The sequence below is a fragment of the Mustela erminea genome, chromosome 1, assembly GCF_009829155.1.
Source record: "Mustela erminea isolate mMusErm1 chromosome 1, mMusErm1.Pri, whole genome shotgun sequence".
Taxonomy (NCBI): Eukaryota; Metazoa; Chordata; class Mammalia; order Carnivora; family Mustelidae; genus Mustela; species Mustela erminea.
Window position 1 is genome coordinate 1,278,930 of NC_045614.1, and position 22,355 is coordinate 1,301,284.

At 67.1% G+C, this 22,355-nt stretch overlaps 2 protein-coding genes across 10 annotated transcripts; one reads left to right on the top strand and one right to left on the bottom strand.

Annotated features, from left to right (window-relative positions):
* Positions 1 to 882: 882 nt before the first annotated feature.
* Positions 883 to 16,503, bottom strand: MOB3A (MOB kinase activator 3A). The gene is made up of 5 exons (XM_032359030.1): positions 16,381 to 16,503; positions 15,025 to 15,208; positions 7,456 to 8,003; positions 6,154 to 6,356; positions 883 to 1,869 (listed from the first exon to the last, which is right to left on the bottom strand). The coding sequence occupies exons 3-5, from the start codon at positions 7,874 to 7,876 to the stop codon at positions 1,840 to 1,842; spliced, it is 654 nt and encodes a 217-aa protein (XP_032214921.1). The 5' UTR covers positions 7,877 to 8,003; positions 15,025 to 15,208; positions 16,381 to 16,503; the 3' UTR covers positions 883 to 1,839.
* Positions 16,504 to 16,778: 275 nt separating this feature from the next.
* On the top strand, positions 16,779 to 19,333 carry LOC116599141 (izumo sperm-egg fusion protein 4). 9 transcript variants are annotated; one of them, XM_032358892.1, is made up of 10 exons: positions 16,779 to 17,076; positions 17,211 to 17,291; positions 17,380 to 17,451; positions 17,796 to 17,822; positions 17,918 to 17,993; positions 18,091 to 18,138; positions 18,220 to 18,282; positions 18,507 to 18,524; positions 18,696 to 18,782; positions 19,038 to 19,333. In XM_032358892.1, exons 1-10 carry the CDS (start codon positions 16,863 to 16,865, stop codon positions 19,126 to 19,128), a joined length of 777 nt encoding a protein of 258 aa, XP_032214783.1. In that variant the 5' UTR covers positions 16,779 to 16,862; the 3' UTR covers positions 19,129 to 19,333. The 9 variants fall into 9 exon arrangements, with proteins under 9 accessions (XP_032214783.1, XP_032214739.1, XP_032214730.1 ...); XM_032358848.1 differs by having other exon boundaries at positions 16,796 to 17,076; positions 18,746 to 18,760; XM_032358839.1 differs by having other exon boundaries at positions 16,796 to 17,076; positions 18,220 to 18,234.
* The last annotated feature ends 3,022 nt before the right edge of the window (positions 19,334 to 22,355 follow it).

Genomic DNA, 22,355 nt, shown 5'->3' on the forward strand with positions numbered 1-22,355 from the left:
CGGGGGTCTGAGCCTGCCGAGGCCGCGGGTGACAGGTCACCACCAACTTAGGGCTTAAAACCACATGGACTGATGCTCAGAGAGTTCTGGGCTCGGAAGTCCTAAAACCCCGCTGCGGGCAGGGTTGGTCTCCCCGGGACCCAAGGAGACCCGGCTCCTGCCCTTTCCTGGCCACGACCCCACTCCATCCTCCCCGCCAGCAGCGCGGGGTCTGCCTGTCTCTGGGACCCCCGCCCTCTGCCTCCCTCTCCTGAGGACCTGGTGAAGACGCAGGGTCCCCCGGGAACCTACCTCGGGGCCCTGACAAGTTCCCCTCTGCTGCGGGAGGGGACACGTCCCAGCTCCTGGGGGGCCCAGGAGGGGACGTGTTTGGGGGACGTTACAAATAACAGCTCCCAATTCTTAGCGGGTTCTGGAAATTGCTGTGGTGTTTTGCACACTCAGCAGTGTCTTGAGGTCTTTCCAAATAGCGTGTGATTGCGGAGATGGGGCGCCCTCTGGGGGCGAACAGCCAGCCCAGCCCCGGGGCTCCAGCCCCATCGGTGCCCATTTTGCCAGAAGCCCCAGGCCGGACCCCCACGAGGGCGCGCTCGGACCGTTTCCCACATTGAAGAAAGGGCTCCCCGGCTCTGCTCTCCTGATCTCTTTGGCGCAAGGCTCCCCGAGGCCTGGCTCCCTCTTGCGCCCCGCGGAAAGGTAGAGCTAAAACCATGTTTAAGGGCAACGAAATGGGCAAGGGAGCAGGTACCCGCTCCAGGGGCGCCCCAGGGGACACGTGCGAGCCCTCAGCACGTGGGGACAAGGGCACCCCGGGGACAAAGGTGGTGGCAGGGCCCAAAACCAGGCCCTCGGGCCAGGGAAGCGGAAATGACAGGCAGCAGCCAAGGTATGAAGACGGCACAGTGTATTGTGGCTGGTGCGGGGACGCCCGCCGCCCCGGGGGACACAGTGGTTTCGGTGCTGGCCGAGGCCTGGCGTCCAGAGGGAGCTCCATTCCAGGGAAAGGGTCTCCTCGAGCCGGACCCCGGGCCGAGGCCGCGTTAATTGCACTTGCTGGCGCTGGGGGATGGCCTTGCTTCTGCTAGCGCCCCAGACGCCCAGAGGTACTCAGAGTTGGTGCGGTCTACGCTGGGAGGGCTGCCATGGAAAAGGCCACTGAGGCCGCCACGCAGGGTCGGGGGTTGGAGGCACAGACAGGGTGGTGCTCCTGCGGTCACTTCGGCGTGGCCCAGACGCGGCCCCTGATGTCCACGGCAGCCGGAGCTGGGATTCGGGTCCCGGGGCCGCTGGGGGCCACGCAGATGCAGGGTTTCCGCACAGAGCCGGTACGCGCTGCAGAAGGACCCGCCCCAGCCATACGTTTGGCAAAATTCAACAGGTTCCAGCCCGGGACACGGAAGATCCGTCCTGTGTTATTCGTGAGAGAGCGGGGCCGTCTCTCCAACAGGGAGAGGAATCCCATCATCCACGATCCGTGGAGGGGCCCGGCTGGGGAGCAGGGGTGGGGTTCCCGTCGTGCGAGTCGCGAAGCAGACACGGGGCCACGAGGGCAAGTGCTAGGGGTTCACCAGTGGGTTTTCCCCGGTGCTCAACACGCAGAGCCACGGAGTTCGAGTTTGATGCCTGCCAAGGAGATGGGCTCAGGTGGCCACGTGGAGACCCACGGCGGCTGCCCACCAGGATGGCGGAGGACCCCACCCCCACGGTCAGTGCAGCCGCCCCAGGACCGAGCTCGCTCACTGGGTGCGCTTTCTACAAAGCACAAGTCCGTGGTCTCGAGACGTGGCTGTAAGCGCGAGGGTCCCCTGGCACCGCCTCAGTGACTGCAGGGCCCAGGGGTCAGTGGCACATCCGCGCGGTCATTTCTTTCTGTGAAGAACAAGCGGGACCTCAGGGACTGACGCGAGGGGGCGGAGGGCACGCGCAAACGGAGAAGCAGGGGGGCCGGTCTCCAGGGGGCCACGGGCCTCACTTAACGGCAAACCTTACGATCAACACAACAGACGACAGCACGCTGTCAGCCGGGGTGGTGCGCTCTTCGTGAAGGGCCGAGAGGCCATGTCCTGGCCCCTGTGGGGGACGCAGCCCCCTCAACACGGAAACGACTAGCTCCCTGCGTGCCAATAAAACCTTATTTCCAGGGGCGCCTGGGTGGCTCAGTGGGTTAAAGCCTCTTCCTTCGGCTCAGGTCATGATCCCAGGGTTCTGGGATCAAGCCCCGCATCGGGCTCTCTGCTCAGCGGGGAGCCTGCTTCCCTTCTCTCTCTCTGCCTACTTGTGATTTCTGTCTGTCAAATAAATGAATAAAATCTTAAAAAAAAAAAAAAAAACAACCTTATTTCCAAAACCAGGCAGTCATCCTGGGCCATGGTGTACTGATCTGTGCCTTCTATAGGGGGTTGGATGCTGCAAAGAAACTTCTGGAAAACAGCCGGGAAATAAAGAGCCTTTAGACCCGGTGAGGGCAGCCTCAAGGGTCGTCCCAACAGATGAAGGCCAAATGCAAAAAGACGAGGTATGAAGGCCCTCCGCCATGTTCTACGACAGGCCCCGGGAGCCTCGGTGCACAGGGTGGCCGGGCAGATCACCACCTGATTCCTTGCCACACAGCCTGGGGAAGTCCGAGCTTACACGCGTTATCCTCTGCCCGGCGCCACAAAGAACTCTAAGCACTGGGCGCCTGAGTGGTCGGTGAAGCGTCTGGCTTCGACTCAGGTCACAATCTTGGGGTCCTGGGATCAGGTCCCGTACTGGGCTCAGCTGGGGGTCTGCTTCTCCCTCTTCCCTGGCCACTCCCCCACCTGCTGGTGCTCGTGTGCATGCGACTCTCTCTCAAATAAATCTTAAAAAACAGAAAACTCTCAGCATTGATGTGGGAGAAATGACGAGGGGACCAAGACGCACAGTTGACAAATACCACCACCAGACAGATGACGGCACGGCAGGCTCCAGCTGCCGGCACTCTGAAAATACGACATGGATGGAGGGGGCTGTCACGTAAGGGCGCCCATCGGGAGGTGGACAGTCAGCAGCATTCACGTCCACAACGGCGTGGACCCTTCCTCTACCCAGTTCCAGAACTTTCCATCAGCTCAGAGTAAACACCCCCCCCCCCCCCCCCGTTAGGCAGAGCCCACAAGGACACAGAGGCACTGGGAACGGTCATGTGAGGAGGAGTTGAATAGTCGTTGAAAGCTGGACAAAAACAGTCCAGCTCAAAGAGGGGCGCCTGGGTGGCTCAGTGGGGTAAGCCTCTGCCTTCAGCTCGGGTCATGATCTCAGGGTCCTGGGATCGAGCCCCGCATCGGGCTCTCTGCTCAGTGGGGAGCCTGCTTCCCCCCCTCTCTCTGCCTGCCTCTCTGCCTACTTGTGATCTCTGTCAAATAAATAAATAAAATCTTAAAAACAAACAAACAAACCTAGTTCAAAGACCTGAATCCATGCAGAATTCAGTAAAAAAGAAAAGGAAAAAACAAAATGCCCACATGGGGGTCCTGGGGCCATGCAAAGGAAGCCGTGGGACCGAAGAGTATGATCTCAGTCCCGCAGCCGCTGCCCCGCAAGCCCAGGACCCGCTAGCCCCTGGAACATTCTAGCCTCTCTGCACTTCGGGGGATGCCCCCACTCCCTGGAATGGCCCTTGGGGGCTCTGACCACCGGCCTCACTGGGACCCCTTGCGAGCAGGGGTGGTGGTGGCTGGTGGGGCTCTGGAGAGCGGTCCTGCCACGCTCTGGCCTCCTGGTTCCTGCTAAAAGCCCCCCGGAATGTGGGAGAGCAGTGGGCAAGGGCCCATCCCCAGGCTGGGACCCACAGGTTTTGGGTCAGCAAAGCCCCAGTCGGAGGGCGGTTTGAGGGAGCTGTGGGCTGGGGAGTGCAGGCCAGCGGGGCTGGGGTTTCTTGGGAGGGAATGCCCTGGAAACCAGCCGGTGACGTCGGAGCACCTTGGGCATGTGTCACACACGGCGGACAGCTTGCACGTGTGTGAAGTCTACCTCAATGAGGAATCAGTCACTACCAGTGTCCGGCCAGGGGACACCGAGGGCCCCCGAAGCAGCCCCCCAGGCCGCTGTTGCCCATGCTCTGGAGACCCCTGGCGTCTCCCACAGGGAAAGGGGGGCAGCCACGGGAGGGACCGGCCTCCTCCAGGCATCCCGCCCCCACGATGGCTCTGGGCTGCGTGACAGGAGTGACCTCCTTGGGGGGGTGGGGGACCCCCCAGGATTCAGGGCCTCTGGGGGGGGACCGAGTGTACCTGGGCAGCCGCATCCCGGCTTGCCCGCCAGTGGGGCAGGGACCAAAGAAAACCCCAAAGCACCCCAGCGGCTGGGTGTCCGGCGCCGGGGATCCAAGCGGCCCCCATGTGTGGCCGCACCCACCAGCTTGGGCCCAAACCACGTGAACCAAGCTGGGCGGGCTGTGCGGGCTGTCCTGGGCTTCCGCTCCCCACCCCCCCCCCCCCCCCACCCCCCCCCCCCCCCCCCCCACCCCCACCCCCCATCCAAACCCGGGCCGGAGCGCCCCGCCCCTCCCGCCGCGGCCCTGCCCCTCCCGCCGCGGCCCCGCCCTCCCGCCGCGGCCCCGCCCCCAGCCGTGGCCCCGCCCGCGCTCACCAGCGGCTCCAGCTCCTCCCGCCGCGGCCCCGCCCCGCGCTCACCAGCGGCCCCGCCCTCCCGCCGCGGCCCCGCCCCGCGCTCACCAGCGGCCCCGCCCTCCCGCCGCGGCCCCGCCCGCGCTCACCAGCGGCTCCAGCTCCTCCCGCCGCGGCCCCACCCCTCCCGCCGCGGCCCCGCCCCCGCCGCGGCCCCGCCCCCCGCCGCGGCCCCGCCCCGCGCTCACCAGCGGCCCCGCCCTCCCGCCGCGGCCCCGCCCGCGCTCACCAGCGGCCCCGCCCCTCCCGCCGCGGCCCCGCCCCCCACCGTGGCCCCGCCCGCGCTCACCAGCGGCTCCAGCTCCTCCCGCCGCGGCCCCGCCCTCCCGCCGCGGCCCCGCCCGCGCTCACCAGCGGCTCCAGCTCCTCCCGCCGCGGCCCCGCCCCTCCCGCCGCGGCCCCGCCCCCCACCGTGGCCCCGCCCGCGCTCACCAGCGGCTCCAGCTCCTCCCGCCGCGGCCCCGCCCTCCCGCCGCGGCCCCGCCCGCGCTCACCAGCGGCTCCAGCTCCTCCCGCCGCGGCCCCGCCCGCGCTCACCAGCGGCCCCGCCCCTCCCGCCGCGGCCCCGCCCCGCGCTCACCAGCGGCCCCCCGCCCTCCCGCTGTGGCCCCGCCCCGCGCTCCCCAGCAGCCCCGCCCCCCCGCCTCGGCCCCGCCCCGCGCTCACCAGCGGCCCCCGCCCTCCCGCTGTGGCCCCGCCCCGTGCTCACCAGCAGCCCCGCCCTCCCGCCGCGGCCCCGCCCCGCGCTCACCAGCGGCCCCGCCCTCCCGCCGCGGCCCCCGCCCTCCCGCTGTGGCCCCGCCCCGCGCTCACCAGCGGCCCCGCCCCCCGCCGCGGCCCCGCCCCGCGCTCACCAGCGGCCCCGCCCTCCCGCTGTGGCCCCGCCCGCGCTCACCAGCGGCTCCAGCTCCTCCCGCCGCGGCCCCGCCCCGCACTCACCAGCGGCCCCCGCCCTCCCGCCGCGGCCCCGCCCGCGCTCACCAGCGGCCCCGCCCTCCCGCTGTGGCCCCGCCCGCGCTCACCAGCGGCTCCAGCTCCTCCCGCCGCGGCCCCGCCCGCGCTCACCAGCGGCCCCGCCCTCCCGCTGTGGCCCCGCCCGCGCTCACCAGCGGCCCCGCCCTCCCGCTGTGGCCCCGCCCGCGCTCACCAGCGGCCCCCGCCCTCCCGCCTTGGCCCCGCCCCGCGCTCACCAGCGGCCCCGCCCTCCCGCCTTGGCCCCGCCCGCGCTCACCAGCGGCTCCAGCTCCTCCCGCCGCGGCCCCGCCCGCGCTCACCAGCGGCCCCGCCCCTCCCGCCGCGGCCCCGCCCCCCGCCGCGGCCCCGCCCCGCGCTCACCAGCGGCCCCCCGCCCTCCCGCTGTGGCCCCGCCCCGCGCTCACCAGCAGCCCCGCCCTCCCGCCGCGGCCCCGCCCCGCGCTCATCAGCAGCCCCGCCCCTCCCGCCGCGGCCCCGCCCCGCGCTCATCAGCGGCCCCGCCCCCCGCCGCGGCCCCGCCCGCGCTCACCAGCGGCTCCAGCTCCTTGGTGTCGATGAGGCCGAACTCGCGCACGAAGTAGTAGAAGTGCTTGTAGCACGTGTTGACGTGCGCCTCGGAGCCCAGCTGCGCGATGCGGTCGAAGTGGTGGATGTAGACGTGCACGAACACGCGGAACAGCCGCGACAGGATCTTCTTCACCACCTGCAGGAAGTTCTTGGGAAACGGCGTGCCTGCGCGCGGGGCCGGGGGTCAGCCGGGCTGCCGGGAGCCCCCCCGCGCCCCGCCGCGCCGCCTGGGGCCACCCTCCCCCGGCCTCCCCTTGCGACGGCCGGAGCCCTCCGTCTGCGAGCCCTCCTCGCCCGGTCCTGGGCGTGTTTCCGCTCAGTCGGTTTTACTCAATCAAATGGGACAGCGCGTCCACACGCTGCTGGACGCTGACGGCCGTGCCCCGAGGGTTCACTCTCCACCTCCGCTCTGTCTACACACGGACACAACCTGCCTGCCGCCGTGCCCCAGGCCCTAACTCGGACGACAGAGTTCAGTCCCTCTCGTCTTCCCTTTTCTCCATGGTGCTGACGTGCCCCTGCTGGGCGCCCCCGCGTGCTCCTTCTGCCCCCCACCCATTCCCGGGTCTTCGTCCCACAGCACAGAGGGCTGCAGTGGCACCAGCGGGCGGGGGCCCAGACCAGAGAGAACACACGAGTCCCCACCCTTGTCACGGGGACCCTGCTGGCTAACGGTGGGTGCGGGGCGCACAAGAGACGGCAGCGAGCTCATGGGGTGCCCGGGCCAGGCCCCCACACAGCGGAGCCCACACAGCTGCTCTCCAGCCGGGAGATGGGCGCGGAGCCGAGGTCGAGCAGGAAAGAAAAAGCTCTCCGGCTGTGTGTGACAGGTCCAGCCTGACCCCGCGCAGGGACGGCTGGGGAGTGACCGCTCTGGGGAAAGGGATTCCTTGCAGGTGATGGAGGGTTCTGGAATTAGGTAGTAGTGACGGTTGCACAACTCGGCAAACATACTGACAACCGAGCGAATGGACCTGAGGACACGGGGCTCAGTGAGAGCGGCCGGACCCAGAAGGACCCGTCCCCCAGGACCCCACTCCGAGGAGGGCCCCAGAGGAGTCCCGTCCATGCAGACCGTGAGGAGGGGGTGGGAGCCGGGGCTGGGGCAGGGGTGGGGATGACGGGGCTGCTCTCGCAGTGGTGAAATGTTCTAGCACTAAACAGCACTGAACTGCACACTTTAAACGGGCAGACGTGTGAACGCAGACTCCCCCGGTCGGAGGAGGGCACTGGGCCTGGCCCGCCCCCGTGCCCCGCGGCTCACCGACGTGGGTGGGGAAGAGCCCCTCGTCGTTGATCTGCACCTCGACCCAGTCCATGAGCAGGTCCATGTAGCGGGGGGCCGACAGCGCCGTGGGCTTGCGGAACTGGTGCTCGTCCTGCCAGCGGTACTCGTACTTGGGGCCGCCCGACATGACCGGGCACGACTGCTCCGTGCACCCGTCGCCGATGGTGCCGTAGATGAGGTTGACGCGGTTGAAGAAGTCCACCACGTGCACGGCCACCCAGTCGTTCAGCTCCTCGCCGGGGGGCAGCTGCACGGCCAGCTTCAGGTCCAGCCCCGCGTTCAGCGACGCTTGTGCCTTCTTGTGCAGCTCGAAGCGCTGGGTGCCCGGCTCGAACTTGCGCTTGGGACGGAAGGTCTTGTCCTTGTTGAACACTTGCTTCAGGAAGGGGTTGGACATGTCGGCCCCCGGCCCGGTCGGCACACTCCCCGGCGACGCTTCCGCAGACGGGCCCAGGCGGGACGCTGGTGTCGGGCGGTCGCCGAGGGGACGGGAGATCCGCTGCACCCCGGGCCTTCCCTGAGACCTGCAACACGGGTGGGGGACAGTCAGCTGGTTCTGGAAACGCCGCTCTGGCGCTGGCCTCCAGAGCTGGAAAGCATGATTTCTGTTTCTGCACTGCCTCCGACCCCTCGCTGCACTGGATGCCCTCCTTTCGCGCCTGAGGACGTGTGCAAAGACCCCATTCCCGATGGCGGACGTGAATTCTGGGGGGACACTCTCCACCGCAGTGCCCATCTCAGAGGCCTAGACGAGCCTTGCTGGGTCTGGCCTGCCCAACACGGGACCGTGACGCGTGCCCGCTGGTTCCCTAGGATGAGGCCCTGCCGAGAGAGCCCACCTCCCCTGGTGCCCCCTGCAGCCTTCTCTGAGCCCGGCGTCCTCCTTACATGTGGACAGCGCGGACCCCCCTTCAGAGAGCACAAGGGCATGCGATCGAGCACATGAAGGCGGCAAGCAGGCTCGTACTGGGAGCGCAGTCACCAGGCTGTGCCCAGGGCCATCCCTACCCCGCACCACCCAGCATGGTCCCGGGGAACGGCCAGGCTAAGACAGCGGGGGCTGGGGTGGGGAAGGCCTGGCGCCCAGTGGAGCCAGCGGGGTGGAGGTCTCCGGAGTTCACCAGGCGGAAGGCGCAGAAGGGGAAGTCTGGGGAGAACCGGGAAGCGGAAGGACCGGCGGGCGGCCCCACCCCACCCCGCACACACCGCGCCCAAGTTGCCGACCCGTTACAGTCCACGCCCCCCCCCCCGCCTTCTCTCTGCTTAAATCGTGGGGTTCATTCCCCTGGCTCGGAACTGGCTGGTCGTCAAGCAGCCTGTCCCTCCAGACCTGGCACGTTGCTGTAGCAAATTACCACACACCTAGGGCTCCTAACAGCCCAACTCCAGAAAGTTCTGGAGGTCCCACATCTGGAATGGGATTCCTGGGAGCTCCTGCCTTTCCCGGCTTCTGGAGGAACCCCATACTCTCTGGCCTCTGTTTCCCTCAGATCTGCTTCTATGGAGATGCCCCTCAGCCCCCCAGGACCCAGGGCAGCCCCGGCAGAGTGCCGCAGTGTCACCAGTGCCACAGACAGCGGAGCCAAAGGGAGGAGCACCGGCATCCCGGGCCCAGACTCCTGCGGGGCCGCGTGGGCGGACACGGTGTCCCCGGACGACGATGTCGGGCTGACAGGGACGCCCGGCTACTAGCAAACATGCAGTTAGGGCTTCCCCGTGACTCCCGCAGGCGTGGCCCCCGAGAAGACCCCGAGAGCCGGCGTCCCTCCCGCGGGGCCCGCGCTCCTCCACCTGCTCGCCCAGACCCTGCGGCCGAAGGCCAGGCTCCTCGAGGCGGCGATGGATGTCAGACGCTGCGTGTCACGTGCCGACGGCCTAAACCAGCGCTGGGGCCGGGACACCTGTGTCCCCACGGCTGTCGGGTGGCCGGGACCGAGCGGACCTGCAGGCACCTGGAACGGAGGGGCTGTGGCGCTCACGCGGAGCCTGGAGAGCTGGTCCTCCCGCGGTTAGCGAGGGGTGCGGGGGCCGAGTGGGAGGCGGCAGCAGAGGTGGATCGACCCACCTCCACAGCTGCCCAACCCGGCCCGCGTGGCCTCACCCTTGGTGTGAACCCGGGACCCCACGCTCAGGGCTCGGGCGGCGCCTGATGTGCCCTGGTCAGGGGAGAGGATGTGGTAGGAGGAATAAAGGCCGCAGAGACATCCCCGTCCTGGCCCGAGACCTGTGGACGTGTCCCCTCCCGTGGCAGAGGGGCCCGTCAGGGCCCCGAGCTGGGGTGACGCTGCGTTCCCGGGAGGCCCGGCGTCCCCACGAGGTCGTCACGAGAGGGAGGCAGAGGGCGGGGGTCCCGGAGACGGGCAGACCCCGCACTGCCGGCGGGGAGGATGGGGGGGCCGCGGGCCAGGAAAGGGCAGGAGCCGGGTCTCCCTGAGCCCCGGGGGACCAGCCCTGACTGCGCCGTTCTGAACTCCTGACCTTCAGAACTGTGAGATGATAGATCCATGTTTTTTTAGGCCACGAAATCTGTGGTCACTCGCTACAGCAGCCCTAGGCCACGCATGGCGTCCCCGAGCGCTGGCTGGGGTAACTGCTGACGACGCCGGCCAGGCCCTGGTCGCACAAGGGCTCAGGGCTCCCTTCCCTGCACTGACCCGCAAAGCCCGACCCTCTTGTGGGCCCAGCTCTGCAGCGCGGGCGCCGGAAGGTCTGCTCGAGGCAGGATAAACCGTGCGGAACACCGGAGGGGAGCATCCAGGACGGAAGAGCTGGCCACGGACGACCGGGCCAGGGGGACGAGAGAAGCCCCAGTGGGAGAAGGAGGGAACCACCGCTCCCCAGGAGAACGGCCGTCACCACGAAGGACAATCACGGTGTCAGTGAGGACACGCAGAAACGGGACTCCTCATGCGTGGCCGCTGCTGCGGCAAGAGCCCGGCAGTTAGACGGAGCCTCCGCCAGGTCCACGCCCAAGACAAGGGACAACAAACATCCACACGGAAACGTCACGTGCAAACGTGTTCGGGGCAGCACGATCTGGGATAATCACCAAAAGGGTGGAAACAACCCAAAGGTTCCTCAACAGGTGAACGTGTGATCAAGCTGTGTCCCTCGCACGGGAGCGCCCCCGGGCGTGGACAGGAGCGAGGCCCCACGTGTGGCCCCTGGGACAAACCCCGAGCCCACGATGCATAGGGAGGGACCCAGACATAGGAGGCCCCACGGGGTGTGAGCCCACGCAGGTGACACACCCAGACCAGGCCCCTCCACAGACGGGAAGGGGCTTGTGTCGGGTATCCGGAGGCCATGGAAGTGGCCAGCGGGGGCGGCTGTGCGTGGCCACGATGAACTGAGAACACGAAGCCCCGTGCCGGCGTGCGGGGGGCTCGGCCCGCGGACCGTCTCTAACGGCCCTGACTCCCTGCTGGGGAAAGAGGCCCGAGGGGAGCCCAACCTGGCCCCCGACAGAACTGGTCAGCAGCCCCACGGCCACACTGCAGCCGCTCCGGAGTTGCTCACGGAGCAGAGGCGCAGGCGACGGTCCGTCCGAGGGAACGACCTCTGGCGGCAGCTCTGAAGCGGGAGGGAGTGGGCCATCGACCCAGCCCAAGGGCTTCCCCTCGCTCGCCACGGGCTCTGGCCGCCCCCCGCTTCTTGCGGCTGTGCTGACTCCCGGCTGGGCACATCCTGGTCACTGTCTGAGGACGGGGTGGCTACCCGAACAAAAGGGAAAATGGGCCCAAATTAGATCAGCATCCTGGGCCCTGCTAACATTGGGGTATCCCGGGCGCTGAGCAGCACCCCCAGGTATGAGGACCCCAGGTGTCCCCAGACACTGCCCAGTGTCCCTTGGGGGGGGTCATCTGGCCGAGAGCCTGCCTTAGAGGACAGTGACTCCTTGCTACCTGGTTAACCAGTAGTCAGGACGCCTGGACAGGGAGGAACCAGAGCTCAAACCCCGGGCTGTGGGGGTGGCCAACATCCGTCCCGCCAGGCCACGTGCCTCCACGGCAAACCACCTGTCCGTTATTCAGGCGTCCATCGGTCTCACCCCAAGGCCAGGGCACCCCCGGGACCGGGGCTGTTCCCCTACCACAGCTCTGCTCACAACCCACGTGTGTGCTTTCCAGGCCCCAGGCCCAGGCAGCAGACCCTCCTGGTCTCGGGAGGCGGGCACAGTCCCGGGCGCCCAGGACCTGGACGGAGGGAGGTGGCGCCCCAGAGCGCGCAGCCCCACTCGCCCACCTGTAGCCCAGGCCTCTCTACACCGTGGACGGGTGACCGGACAGGCCGGCGGGGACCCCCGGGGCCTCACCCGAGACCGCTAATGCCCAAGCGGCCTGCCTCCCTGTCCCGCTGGCTGATCGCACACCTGGCCACTCTCGGGCCGCCCCGGGCATAGGTCACGGGGCAGCGATGCCCTGCAGGCCAACTGGAGGAGCGAATCACCCGCTCCCGCCGCCCGAGGGCAGGGCCCCTGCTTCCTCACTCACGGCCGCGCTTCAAGCCGCAAACTCCCTTCCGCTTGAGAACGCCGGGCCGGGGCTGCGTCCCCGCCCGGCCGAACTGGGGCCACTGTGGCTCCTGCTGGGCCTAGCCTGGCTTCCAGGCCTCTCGTGCACCCCGCCAGCGCCCCGTTGTTGCCTCTTTGGGGCCTCTGGGGTGGCTCTGGGAGCTTAAGCTTGCGACCATGTCACTGGGGACCCGTGACCCACACAGATGGAAGCGGGTCGTGCGAGATGGCAGGGCCTCAGGGGCACGGCTGGGTCTGTCCACAGGCCTCCAGGCCCGGGGCCAGACGCCCACCAGGCCGGTTCTGGAAGATGGGGCGGCGGGCGGCTCTCGGGGCTCCTGCCTGCTCTGTGTCCCCTCAGAATGGGCCAGGAATTTTTTAAGCGGAACCAATGATTTTCTAAAAAACTTCCCTGAAGGGAAGAATCCCCCTCCGAAACAAAGGACTTTCCATGGGAAACACAGGCGCCCCGTGGCCGAGGGGTGGCCGGCCACCTCAATGTGCCTTTGCCTTGAGAAGTGCTGCAGGGGGCGACCCCCATTGCCACCCGCAGCCCAGGTTACCGGCTCTTCCCAGACACCCCCGAGGACAGCGCGGGGGAAGGTGGGACAGGCTTCTTGGGTTCAACGCTAAGGGCTCCACGGGTGGCCCAGGATCTCCCCTCAAAGGAGACGCGGCAGTACTCAGCAGCCTCCAGGCTGAGGAAGGTAAGCCGACAAAACTCCCCACCCCACCCCCTCCTCCCCCTCTTTTCTTCTGAAAACCAAACAAAACACAGTTCCTCCAAGCAGCTGCCTTGCACGACCCTGCCGGGGAGAAGCAGCGGCCCCTGCCACTTCCTTCCGGTGCCTCTGTGTCCTGCTTGGGCGGCAGCCACGTCCCCCCTGCAGGGACACTGCTGGAGCAGGGCAGGGCCTAGACCGACAGGCCACAACCGCCAAGGTCAGCCCTGTGTGTCCTCGATCAGCCGACCCTGGCTCCCCGCCGGGCACCCAAGAGTTTGGCTGGAAGATGCTGGAAGCCCAGGATCGGTCCTGTCCAAGAAGACCGCACCCCAGAGCTGTCTTCCACTGTCGAAATGTTGATTTTTAAAAAGCAGCACAGCTTCCTGGGCGGGGAGCCACCCACCTCCCTGCAGGACCCCCAGGATGGTGGCTCCAGCCCCTCCCCCACCCCACAGGGCGTGGCATTCTACCCGCATTTGGCCCTCCTGTCTTTGCTTCTGGGGTGAAGTTCCCCAATTTGTTTTGTAGGAAGGCAGGAAGTGGTTTGCGGAGACCACAGCAGGCCAGGTGCTACCACGGGGCTCTGCATACTCAGTCCGCCCGATAAGCCTTTTATAGTCCACTGTGATGTAATTCATGCACTGCAAATAACTTTTAAAGTAGACAATCCAGTGGTTTGTAGTACAATCAGAGGGGAGTGCAACCATCACAATTCTAGAACATTCTCAGCACCTAAAAAGAAACCCTGTGCCCAGCCACAGTCACTCCCCATCGGTCCGTTATGGGTCGAATCCTTTCCCCCAAAACATACCCGGCACCTGTGAATGGGATCTTCTCTGGAAATAAGGTCTTTGCAGATATAAAGATGAGGTCACGCCGGGCAGGGGAGCCCCAAGCCCAATGACAAGCGTCTTTAGAAGAACACGGAAATCTGGACGCAGACACACGGAGAAGTGGGCCACGGGACCAGGGTGGCAGAGAGGGGGCACAGGTCTACAAGCCGAAGGACGCCTAGGATTGCCTGGAACCCCCAGAAGCCGGGAGAGGCAGGAAGGGCCTCAGAGTCAAAACAGTCGCAAATAGAAGGGGGGGCCTGGATGGGAGCCCAGGTGTCCTGAGCCTCCCACCTGGGCTGCCCCAGGCAGGAGGAGGCACCGGGCACACACGGGGCTTCGAGGCCCCTGCCCCTCCCCCTCCCCCTGCGCCTTCCCCACCGGGAGACAAATGCTGAAATACTGTTTGGCCCCTGTCCCCTGGGGCAGAGAAAGCAGAGTGTGAAAGCCAGTCCGAGGCCTGCTGGTTGGCCTGGGTGCTGCCTCACCGCTTGCTGGATCTGCCCTTTCCGCCGAAACTGTCTGAATCTCAAGATTCTAGGAAATCAGGAACGGGGCTCTCCCGCTGGGGCACGTCTGAAACTTCCCTGAGGAGAAGCCCAAGGTCTGAGCCAGCTGCTCGGGGAGTCTGGGTTCAAGCTCCATTTCGCCACACGCTGGACAAGGCAGACCCACTCCTGGGACCAGGCTCGCCGCGGACTTGGCGCCGAGTGCCCCTGGCTGGGCAGCGCCTGTGCAGACGGACAAGCCCACGGAAGGTGGCTTAGGAAACAGCTCAGGAACCGAACGAGCATTTCCGAGGACCCCCCCAGGAGGGCAAAGAACCGCCGCTGCTCCTGCTCAGAGAGGAACGAGGCGCACCCGGAACTCCCTCCTGGGTTACCGGGGATGTCTGGCGCACAGACTCCGACCGTCAGCCTCCGGGATGGAGACGGGGACGTGCCCTGCCTTCAGGGAGGTTCAGACAAGAACTCCGCAGCCCCGCAGAGAACAGAGGAAGCTCGGTGGTGCGTCCCTGAGGCAGAGCAGCCGGGCTGCGTGCGGCACCGACCGGGAGGCCCGGTGTCACCTCCCGCCTGTGTTCATCATGTCTCGGTGGTGTTCCGCCACCGGTCGCAAACATCGGGTTCTGGTGGGGAGGCTGGTCATGGGGGAGGCTGAGCAGTTATGGGGAGAGGGAGCCCCACCTTCTACTCTGGCTCAGAACCTGAAACTGCTCTTAAAAATAAGCCTGATTTAGGGAGCCTGGGTGGCTCAGTGGGTTAAGCCTCTGCCTTCAGCTCAGGTCATGATCCCGGGGTCCTGGGATCGAGCCCCACATCGGGCTCTCTGCTCCGCGGGGAGCCTGCTCCCCCCCCCCACCTGCCTGCTGCTCTGCGTCCTTGTGATCTCTCTCTCTGTGTCAAATAAATAAATAATCTTAAAAAAATAAGCCCGATTTAAACAAAATTATAACCAACACTAACTCACGTACCCACACCCAGCACCTGGTTACCAGCTTGTGCCGCTAGCCCCGTTCAAGAACTCAAGCCCGCCGCGGAGAGCAGTGAGGCCCGTGGAAGCAGGAGCCGGATGGGCGTCTGCGGAAGGAACGTCACAGAGAACGCCAGGACCGCGACATGAGCCGGGGCAGAATCTCGCACTGTCCGGGAGCCTTGCTAAAAAGTGGAAAAGTGGAGTCACTACTAAGGCCGCACCACGTTTTACCCAGGAATGCCAGATTTGCACACCAGCAGGTGCAGCAAATCTTACGGTCACCTTATCTTTTCTTCTTTTTTTTTTTGTCAAACATGCTGTGTCTGGGACTCGGCGAGTATGGGGCACCCACCCCTCAGCTGAGACTCTGCAGGGGTGAGGGAGACGGGAAGCCACGTGCGCAGATGGCCCCGACCAGGGTGTTGCAGGGTGCGTGCCTGCAGGGGGAGTGGGGGGGGGCGTCCACTTGCTCTGTTCTCATCCACAGGCAGGAGACGGCTCAGTGGCTTCTGAGAACGGACCCAACAGGTGGCCACGGACACCCGGGGACACACTGGACGGAGGACTTCGGTGGAGGCCGCAGTGCGCGGCCCTAGCGTGGGCCGGGGGTGTGGCCCCTCCTATCACTCCCGCTGAGCCTGTAACACGGGCCAGTAAGAGCCCAGGCTGTCCCGCGGTAGAGCAGGAGCGAAGCCGCGGGGCACCTGTCGCAGAACCGAGCGCAAACCCGAGAGCAAAGCGTCAGGCCGCTCCCGCTCCGGCCTCCTCCCCTCCGGAGGGATCCCCCCGTCCCGCCGCCCGCGTTCGCCCCTCCGGAGAGGGATCCCCGCCGCCCGCGTTCGCCCCTCCGGAGAGGGATCCCCCCGTCCCGCCGCCCGCGTTCGCCGCCTCCACCCGGCCTCCCCGCCGCCCGCGTTCGCCCCTCCGGAGAGGGATCCCCGCCGCCCGCGTTCGCCCCTCCGGAGAGGGATCCCCGCCGCCCGCGTTCGCCGCCCCCATCCGGCCTCCCCGCCGCCCGCGTTCGCCCCTCCGGAGGGATCCCCCCGTCCCGCCGCCCGCGTTCGCCCCTCCGGAGAGGGATCCCCGCCGCCCGCGTTCGCCCCTCCGGAGAGGGATCCCCCCGTCCCGCCGCCCGCGTTCGCCGCCCCCATCCGGCCTCCCCGCCGCCCGCGTTCGCCCCTCCGGAGAGGGATCCCCCCGTCCCGCCGCCCGCGTTCGCCGCCCCCATCCGGCCTCCCCGCCGCCCGCGTTCGCCCCTCCGGAGAGGGATCCCCCCGTCCCGCCGCCCGCGTTCGCCGCCCCCATCCGGCCTCCCCGCCGCCCGCCGCCCGCGCCCGTCCCTCAGGGGACCCACCTGCAGGCTCACGTCCAACCGGCCGCGGCTGTCCGGCGTCCAGCGACCGCCGCCCCGGAGCCACAGAGCGCAGCGCCCGCCCCGCCACCCCGCCCAGACAGATGTACTTCCGCTACCGGCCTGGGCCTCCCCGGAAGCGGAGCCGAAGTGGGGGCGCGGTCTAGAACAAGGGGGGCGCTCCCCGCCGCCGCGCTCTGTTGCCTGGCAACCGGAAACGGGCCGGGACGGCATTGGCTGGTGCTGGGGCGTGGGCGGAGCTTGCGCCGCGCCGGGAGCGCGGAGCCGGTCTTCCAGCCCGGGAGGAGGAGCTTGTGCGTGTCCTGGGCGCATGCGTGGGGCGCGGCCGACCCCTCCCCTCGGAGGGGCGATCTGGGCGGGGCCAGGAGGCGGGGCCGGCAGTTGTCCGTTGCGGGGCGGGGCCGCCGTCGGGGGCGTGGCGCGGGAGGCGCCGTTGGTTGGCGGGCGGCGGGCGGGGGCGGGCCATGGCCCTGCTACTGTGCCTGGGCCTGACTGCGGCGCTGGCCCGCGGCTGCCTGCACTGCCACAGCAACTTCTCGGAGAAGTTCTCCTTCTACCGCCATCACGTGAACCTCAAGTCCTGGTGGGTGGGCGACATCCCCGTGTCGGGCTCGCTGCTCACCGACTGGGGCCAGGACACGATGAAGGAGCTGCACCTGGCCATCCCCGCGGAGATTAGTGAGTGCGCGCAGGGGAGGCGGGGCCCGCCTGGGGGCGCCCCCCGGCCCGCCAGACCCCGGCCCCGCCTGACCCCCTGCGCTGCCGGACACCCGGCCCCGGGCCGCTCACCTGCCGCCCCCACCCACCCGCAGCCCGGGAGAAGCTGAACCAGGTGGCGAACGCCGTGTACCAGAAGATGGATCAGCTGTACCAGGGGAAGATGTATTTCCCCGGTGAGCGGGCAGCCGCCACGCGCGGGAAACGGACACGGGCCCCTCCGCCCCCTGCCCGAGCCTCACCTCTCTTGCCCACCCCCATCAGGGTATTTTCCCAATGAGCTGCGAGCCATCTTCCGGGAGCAGGTGCACCTCATCCAGAATGCCATCATCGAAAGTGAGCAAATGGAGAGCCCGGGCGGGTGGGGGAGAGCCCCGGGAGCGGCTGGGAAGTCCCCTGAGATCGGGCGAGGGGCTGGCAGGGTGCATTCCGCACAGAACACGAAGGGGACAGAAGGGCAGCTCCCAAAGGCAGGGCCCCTTCCAGCGACTGGGCCGTGGCCCTGGGTAACCCCCGCCTGCCCCTCCCTGCCACCTGCCCCCGCTGGTCCCTGGAGGCAGCTGCCCTCCACCAGCCGTTTGGGCCCCCAGGCTGAACGCCACCCTGGGGGAGCCTTGGGCAGGGCAGGAAGGGTGGGCAGGGCAGGGGACAGGCAGGTTGGTGCTCTTGTGCCCACACAGGCCGCATTGACTGTCAGCGTCACTGTGGTGAGTGAGGCCCGGTGCAGCCCGCGGGGCCCAGCGGGGAAGGCTCCCCGGGAGGCCGAGGCGGGGAGCCCGCGGCTGCCTCCTGTGTGTTGCAGGCATCTTCCAGTATCAGACCATCTCCTGCACCAACTGCACCGACTCGCACGTCATCTGCTTTGGCTACAACTGCGAGTAGGGCCCCACCGCGGGGCAAGGGGAGGTCCTGGCCTGGGGAGGGCAGGGCTCCGGACGCGGGGCCTCCCCATCTCCACGCCTCCTGCGCCCGCAGGTCGTCGGTACAGTGGGAAACAGCCGTGCAGGGCCTCCTCCTATACATGTGAGTTGAGGCGGCTGGGCTCCGGGGGGGCAGCCCGACCTCAGCCCTGCCGACCCGAGTCCAACCTTGCTGTCGTTGTAGAAACAAGTGGCACAAGTACGTGAGTTTTATCAGAGGCAGGGAGTGTGCTTTAAGCCCTCGTGGGTGAGTATGAGCTGCGGCGGCCACAGAAGGCGGCACCTGGCCCCTGGGCTCCGGACCCCAGCCCTTCCTTCCGTGAGCGCCTCTGGGCTCGGCTGGCGCCAGAGGGGCCAGACAGTGGTCAGAGCTGGGGAGGGCCCCCCAGGATGGATTTGCCCCAGTGCAGGGACCTGGGGGCCACCAGCCCTAAAGCTTGGAGCTAAGAGAGACTCTGTCGTGTCTTTCAGAGAGGACACGGACACAAGGTAAGCCACCCCTCACCCCCAATCCCCGCCCTGTCCTCTCCAAAGCCCTGGCCAGGCCTTCTGAAAGGGAGGTGGGGACAGACCAGGAGGGGTTGGACAGGGCAGACCCAGCCGGCCGGGGTCCCTGGCACCTGGGACAAGCCAGATGTCACCCCTGCAACCACACCCGAGCGATCGCTTCATGAGTAAACATCAGCTGCCCTCCTCCCGCGGACGCACAGAACCACTCCGGCCTTGTGAGTGGCTCAGAGGCAGGCTGTGAGGACCCGGGCCGGGCCGGGTCCGGGCTGGGTGGGCTCCGTAAGCCAGAGATCGAAACCCAACAGCTAATTTGCCCGAGCCGCACCCCCGCGCGTTTTTTGCGGCCTGTTGTGGGAGTGCTGGGCGTGACACTGAGCTTTGAAGGTCTTGTCTGCGCCCTGTCACAGGCGCCAGCACCCCAGCAACGACCCTGGCAGGGGCAGGAGGTGCAACAGGGACGGAGGGCTGAGGGCGCTCATGTCTCTCCAACAGTCTGATATCACCAAGCTTCACGTGTCTTGAGCCCCCACACCTGGCCAACCTGACTCTAGAAAATGCTTCCGAGTGCCTGACACAGCACTGATGGGCACCGGCTTTGCCAGACCGGCCCCAGCCTGGAGGCGGAGCCAGGACTTGGCTGGACTGTCCCAGCCTGACCCCCTGGAGCAGCTGCCGCCGCCTTCCTCCTCTCCTGTCAGAGCCTGGGCCCCCGGGAGGGGAGTGTGGCTTTGTCGGGCGGGGTCCCCGAGCTGTTAGATGCGATGATTAAACGTCCCTGACATTCCTCATCACGGAGCAGTCCTTCTCAGGGCAACAGGGGTCAACCCATCCTGGTCACACACTCGGGGACAGGACTGTGGGCAGAGGGACGTCCATGCCTGTTCTGGTGCAATCCGTCTGAACACCACTGGGCTGGCTGGGATGCGGCAGGTGCACTGAGGACTCAGAGACCGCAGTTTGGTGAAAACTGGGGCCAGCTCGGGCGCCTCTCAGGGCTCACCCACGTCGAGCCAAACCTGAGCCACAGGAGCACAGAAGGGTCCTGCTGCGTCTCTTCCTTCTGCAAACCCTCCACGGAGCTTACGAGGGGCCCCAAGCACTTGATCTGAGCAACAGGCAAGCAGGGGACCCAGGGGCCAGAGTCCCGCCCGGAGGCGGCCTTGTGCCTAGAAGTGCTGCTGGCAGCGGCCCGTCCATATCAGGACCAGTGCATGAGGCATGTGGGGCGCGACATGCTGGTGACTGTGCAGAACGGCAGTCTCACGGGTGAGCGCCCACCCAGGGGATGGGTGTGGGGAGTGCGGGCTGGTGGCCCGGCCAGAACCGCCCTCGCTGCGTCAACGTGGGGTCTGTTGCCTCGGTGCTTCCTGGGCCGCAGGAAGGGAGGTGAGGGGCCAGCAAGGGGTCTGGCACAGCACAGGACACGTGACTCTGTCCACTGAGAAGAGTGAGAACGCCTCGTGGCTGGTGCTTCTGGACGCATTATCAAGCGGGGACGCTGGTGGCCGGTGGGTCTGCCCATCTGTGCTCAGGCTCCGTGATCTCCCGCCAGCGATTTCAAGCTCGAGCTGATCTGGCTGCCCATCCACTGACCCCGCCTTACTGGTCTTGAACGGACCGACCCTGTCCGCGTGGTGTAAGGCCCGCGGGCGTGTGGAAGGTCAGGCCAACACGGGGGGGACCTGCCTCGCAGTAGCCGTCCTGCCACTCACCCACGCGCCGCTCGCTAGCGAGGTGCCCCGAAGCGCGGGCACATCCACGGGGCATCGCAGGCGCGGCTCCTGGAGCCCACGGGTCAGGCGGCTCCTTGCCACACCACCCAAGCTTGGGGTGTACGGCGATGACACGACCTCAATCACGAGGGGACGGGCGCATGGGTAGGACGGGCCACCGGCAGCTCAAGGACTGTCCAGAGCCCCCGGGTGGGAGGGGCTCCCCTGGAGATCACCAGGCGCGCGCGGACACGGGCAGGACATCCACCAGGTAAGCGTCTGTTTCACAAGTTTATTGGATCATCTGGACACACAATCATTACAGCAGCGGGACACGTCTCTCCTCTACCTGGGAATGTCGACAGCGAATCGATCCTCACATTGACACGCCACACAGTGCTGACGTTCTAGCGCCACGGCACAGGATTCCGGAAGAGGTTACTCTACATGCTAAAGTGACCGTGGGCATCAGGAGGAAGGTACATCAGTGAGGACCGTCCCCCACCCCCGCTGCCCTGAGGCAGCGCCTCACAGGCGTGGAACGAGTCTCCGTTCCTCGCTCCGTGGGCTACGTTCTGGGGCCGGGCCACCCTAGGAGTATGTCTTCCTGGCAGCGGCGGGCACCCTGTGGAGCGTTCGGTGACGGGAAGGACCTGGAATCCCCAATGGCCCCACCACTCACCAAACACTGCCTACGGACACACAGCTCACTACAGGGGACACCGTGAACCAGCAGGGTCTGGGTCCTGCGCCATCGGGGCTTCCGACCGGACCCCCACCGCGGGTGGCGGCCCCCAGTCTGACACACAAACACGTGGTGGGGCGCAAAGAACATGACGGACAGCAGCCTGCACGACCCTCTGGCCAGCAGGCGTCTTGACCCACGGCCGGGAGGGCGAGGAGTGTCTCTGCAGTGAGCAGGTGCCCGTGGGCAGGGCACCTGGAGGACTTGTGGGCCTCGGAGGGCCTCTCGGGAGCAGGATATACCACGCGGCGCCGTCCACGGCGCACCCGCAGCCCGGACGGCGGTTCCATCTGCTACCCAGGCGGCGTCGCTACCGCAGGCCCCGCCTGAGGAGGGCGGCCTCAGCACTTCTCCCCAAAGAGTGCAGAGAGTCAAAGTAAAAACGCCGACAGGATACATCAACGCGACGCGTCACCTCGCCCGGCCAACAGAGGCGCCCCGTCCCGGCGAGGGCGAGGCGGCGGCCGCTCAGCACTGGGCCAGCGTGGCCTTCATCTCCTCCAGCAAGCTGCCCAGCAGCGCCGCGTCGCTGCACTTCCCGTCGACGGACACGGACTTCTCCCCCTGCAAACGGGAACCACCACAGAATTTTGAAATATGACATGAAAAACACGACAGTATGTTCGTCCTTTTGCTTTTTCACAGCGCCTTGCTCAGTGTTCTAAGAACCCAAATGAGGCCGGGCCCCGGGGGGATGCAGAGTCTACCCTGGATGAGGGAGGAGCCCGGCTGAGGCGTGGGGCAGCCCGGGGTGGTCTGAGGATCGAGACCGGCCCGGATAACCCTGATCTGGTGCCGTGCGGGGCTGGGTAGCACGGGGCCATGAGCAAACCCTACACCCTTGCCGGGGGCCTTGGAGGAGCATCCAGAACCTCAAAGATCCCGAAAGGCTGGTGGGGAAAGCAACCATTAAAGCTGTTCACAAGGTGCCGGATGGTTCCCCAGCACGGACGATGCACGGACGTCGCCCTCCAGTGCGCACATCCCGTGGGACTGCGGCCGGGCCACGCTGGCCAGCAGGCCGGGGGCGGGCAGACAGACATGCGCCGGAGCCAGAGCCCCGCCAGCTGCAGCCTGTGCTCACACCTGCCCGGCATGAGCACAGGCCCGAATCATGCCGCATCCGAAGATCCGGAACCCCAGCTCAGCCCAGTGGAAAACAGCGCAAGTGGCCAGGGCTGGGACGAGGCAGCCGTGGGACCGTCCACTGCAGGCCCATGAGCAGCCCCCAGTGTCATCGAGACAAACAGGAAAACAGAACATCTCAGCAGCAAAAAGGCAAGATCTCAAGAACCTCCCGCCCCGCATGGAAATTCTAGATCTGAACACACCAGCCGCAACACAACACACGCG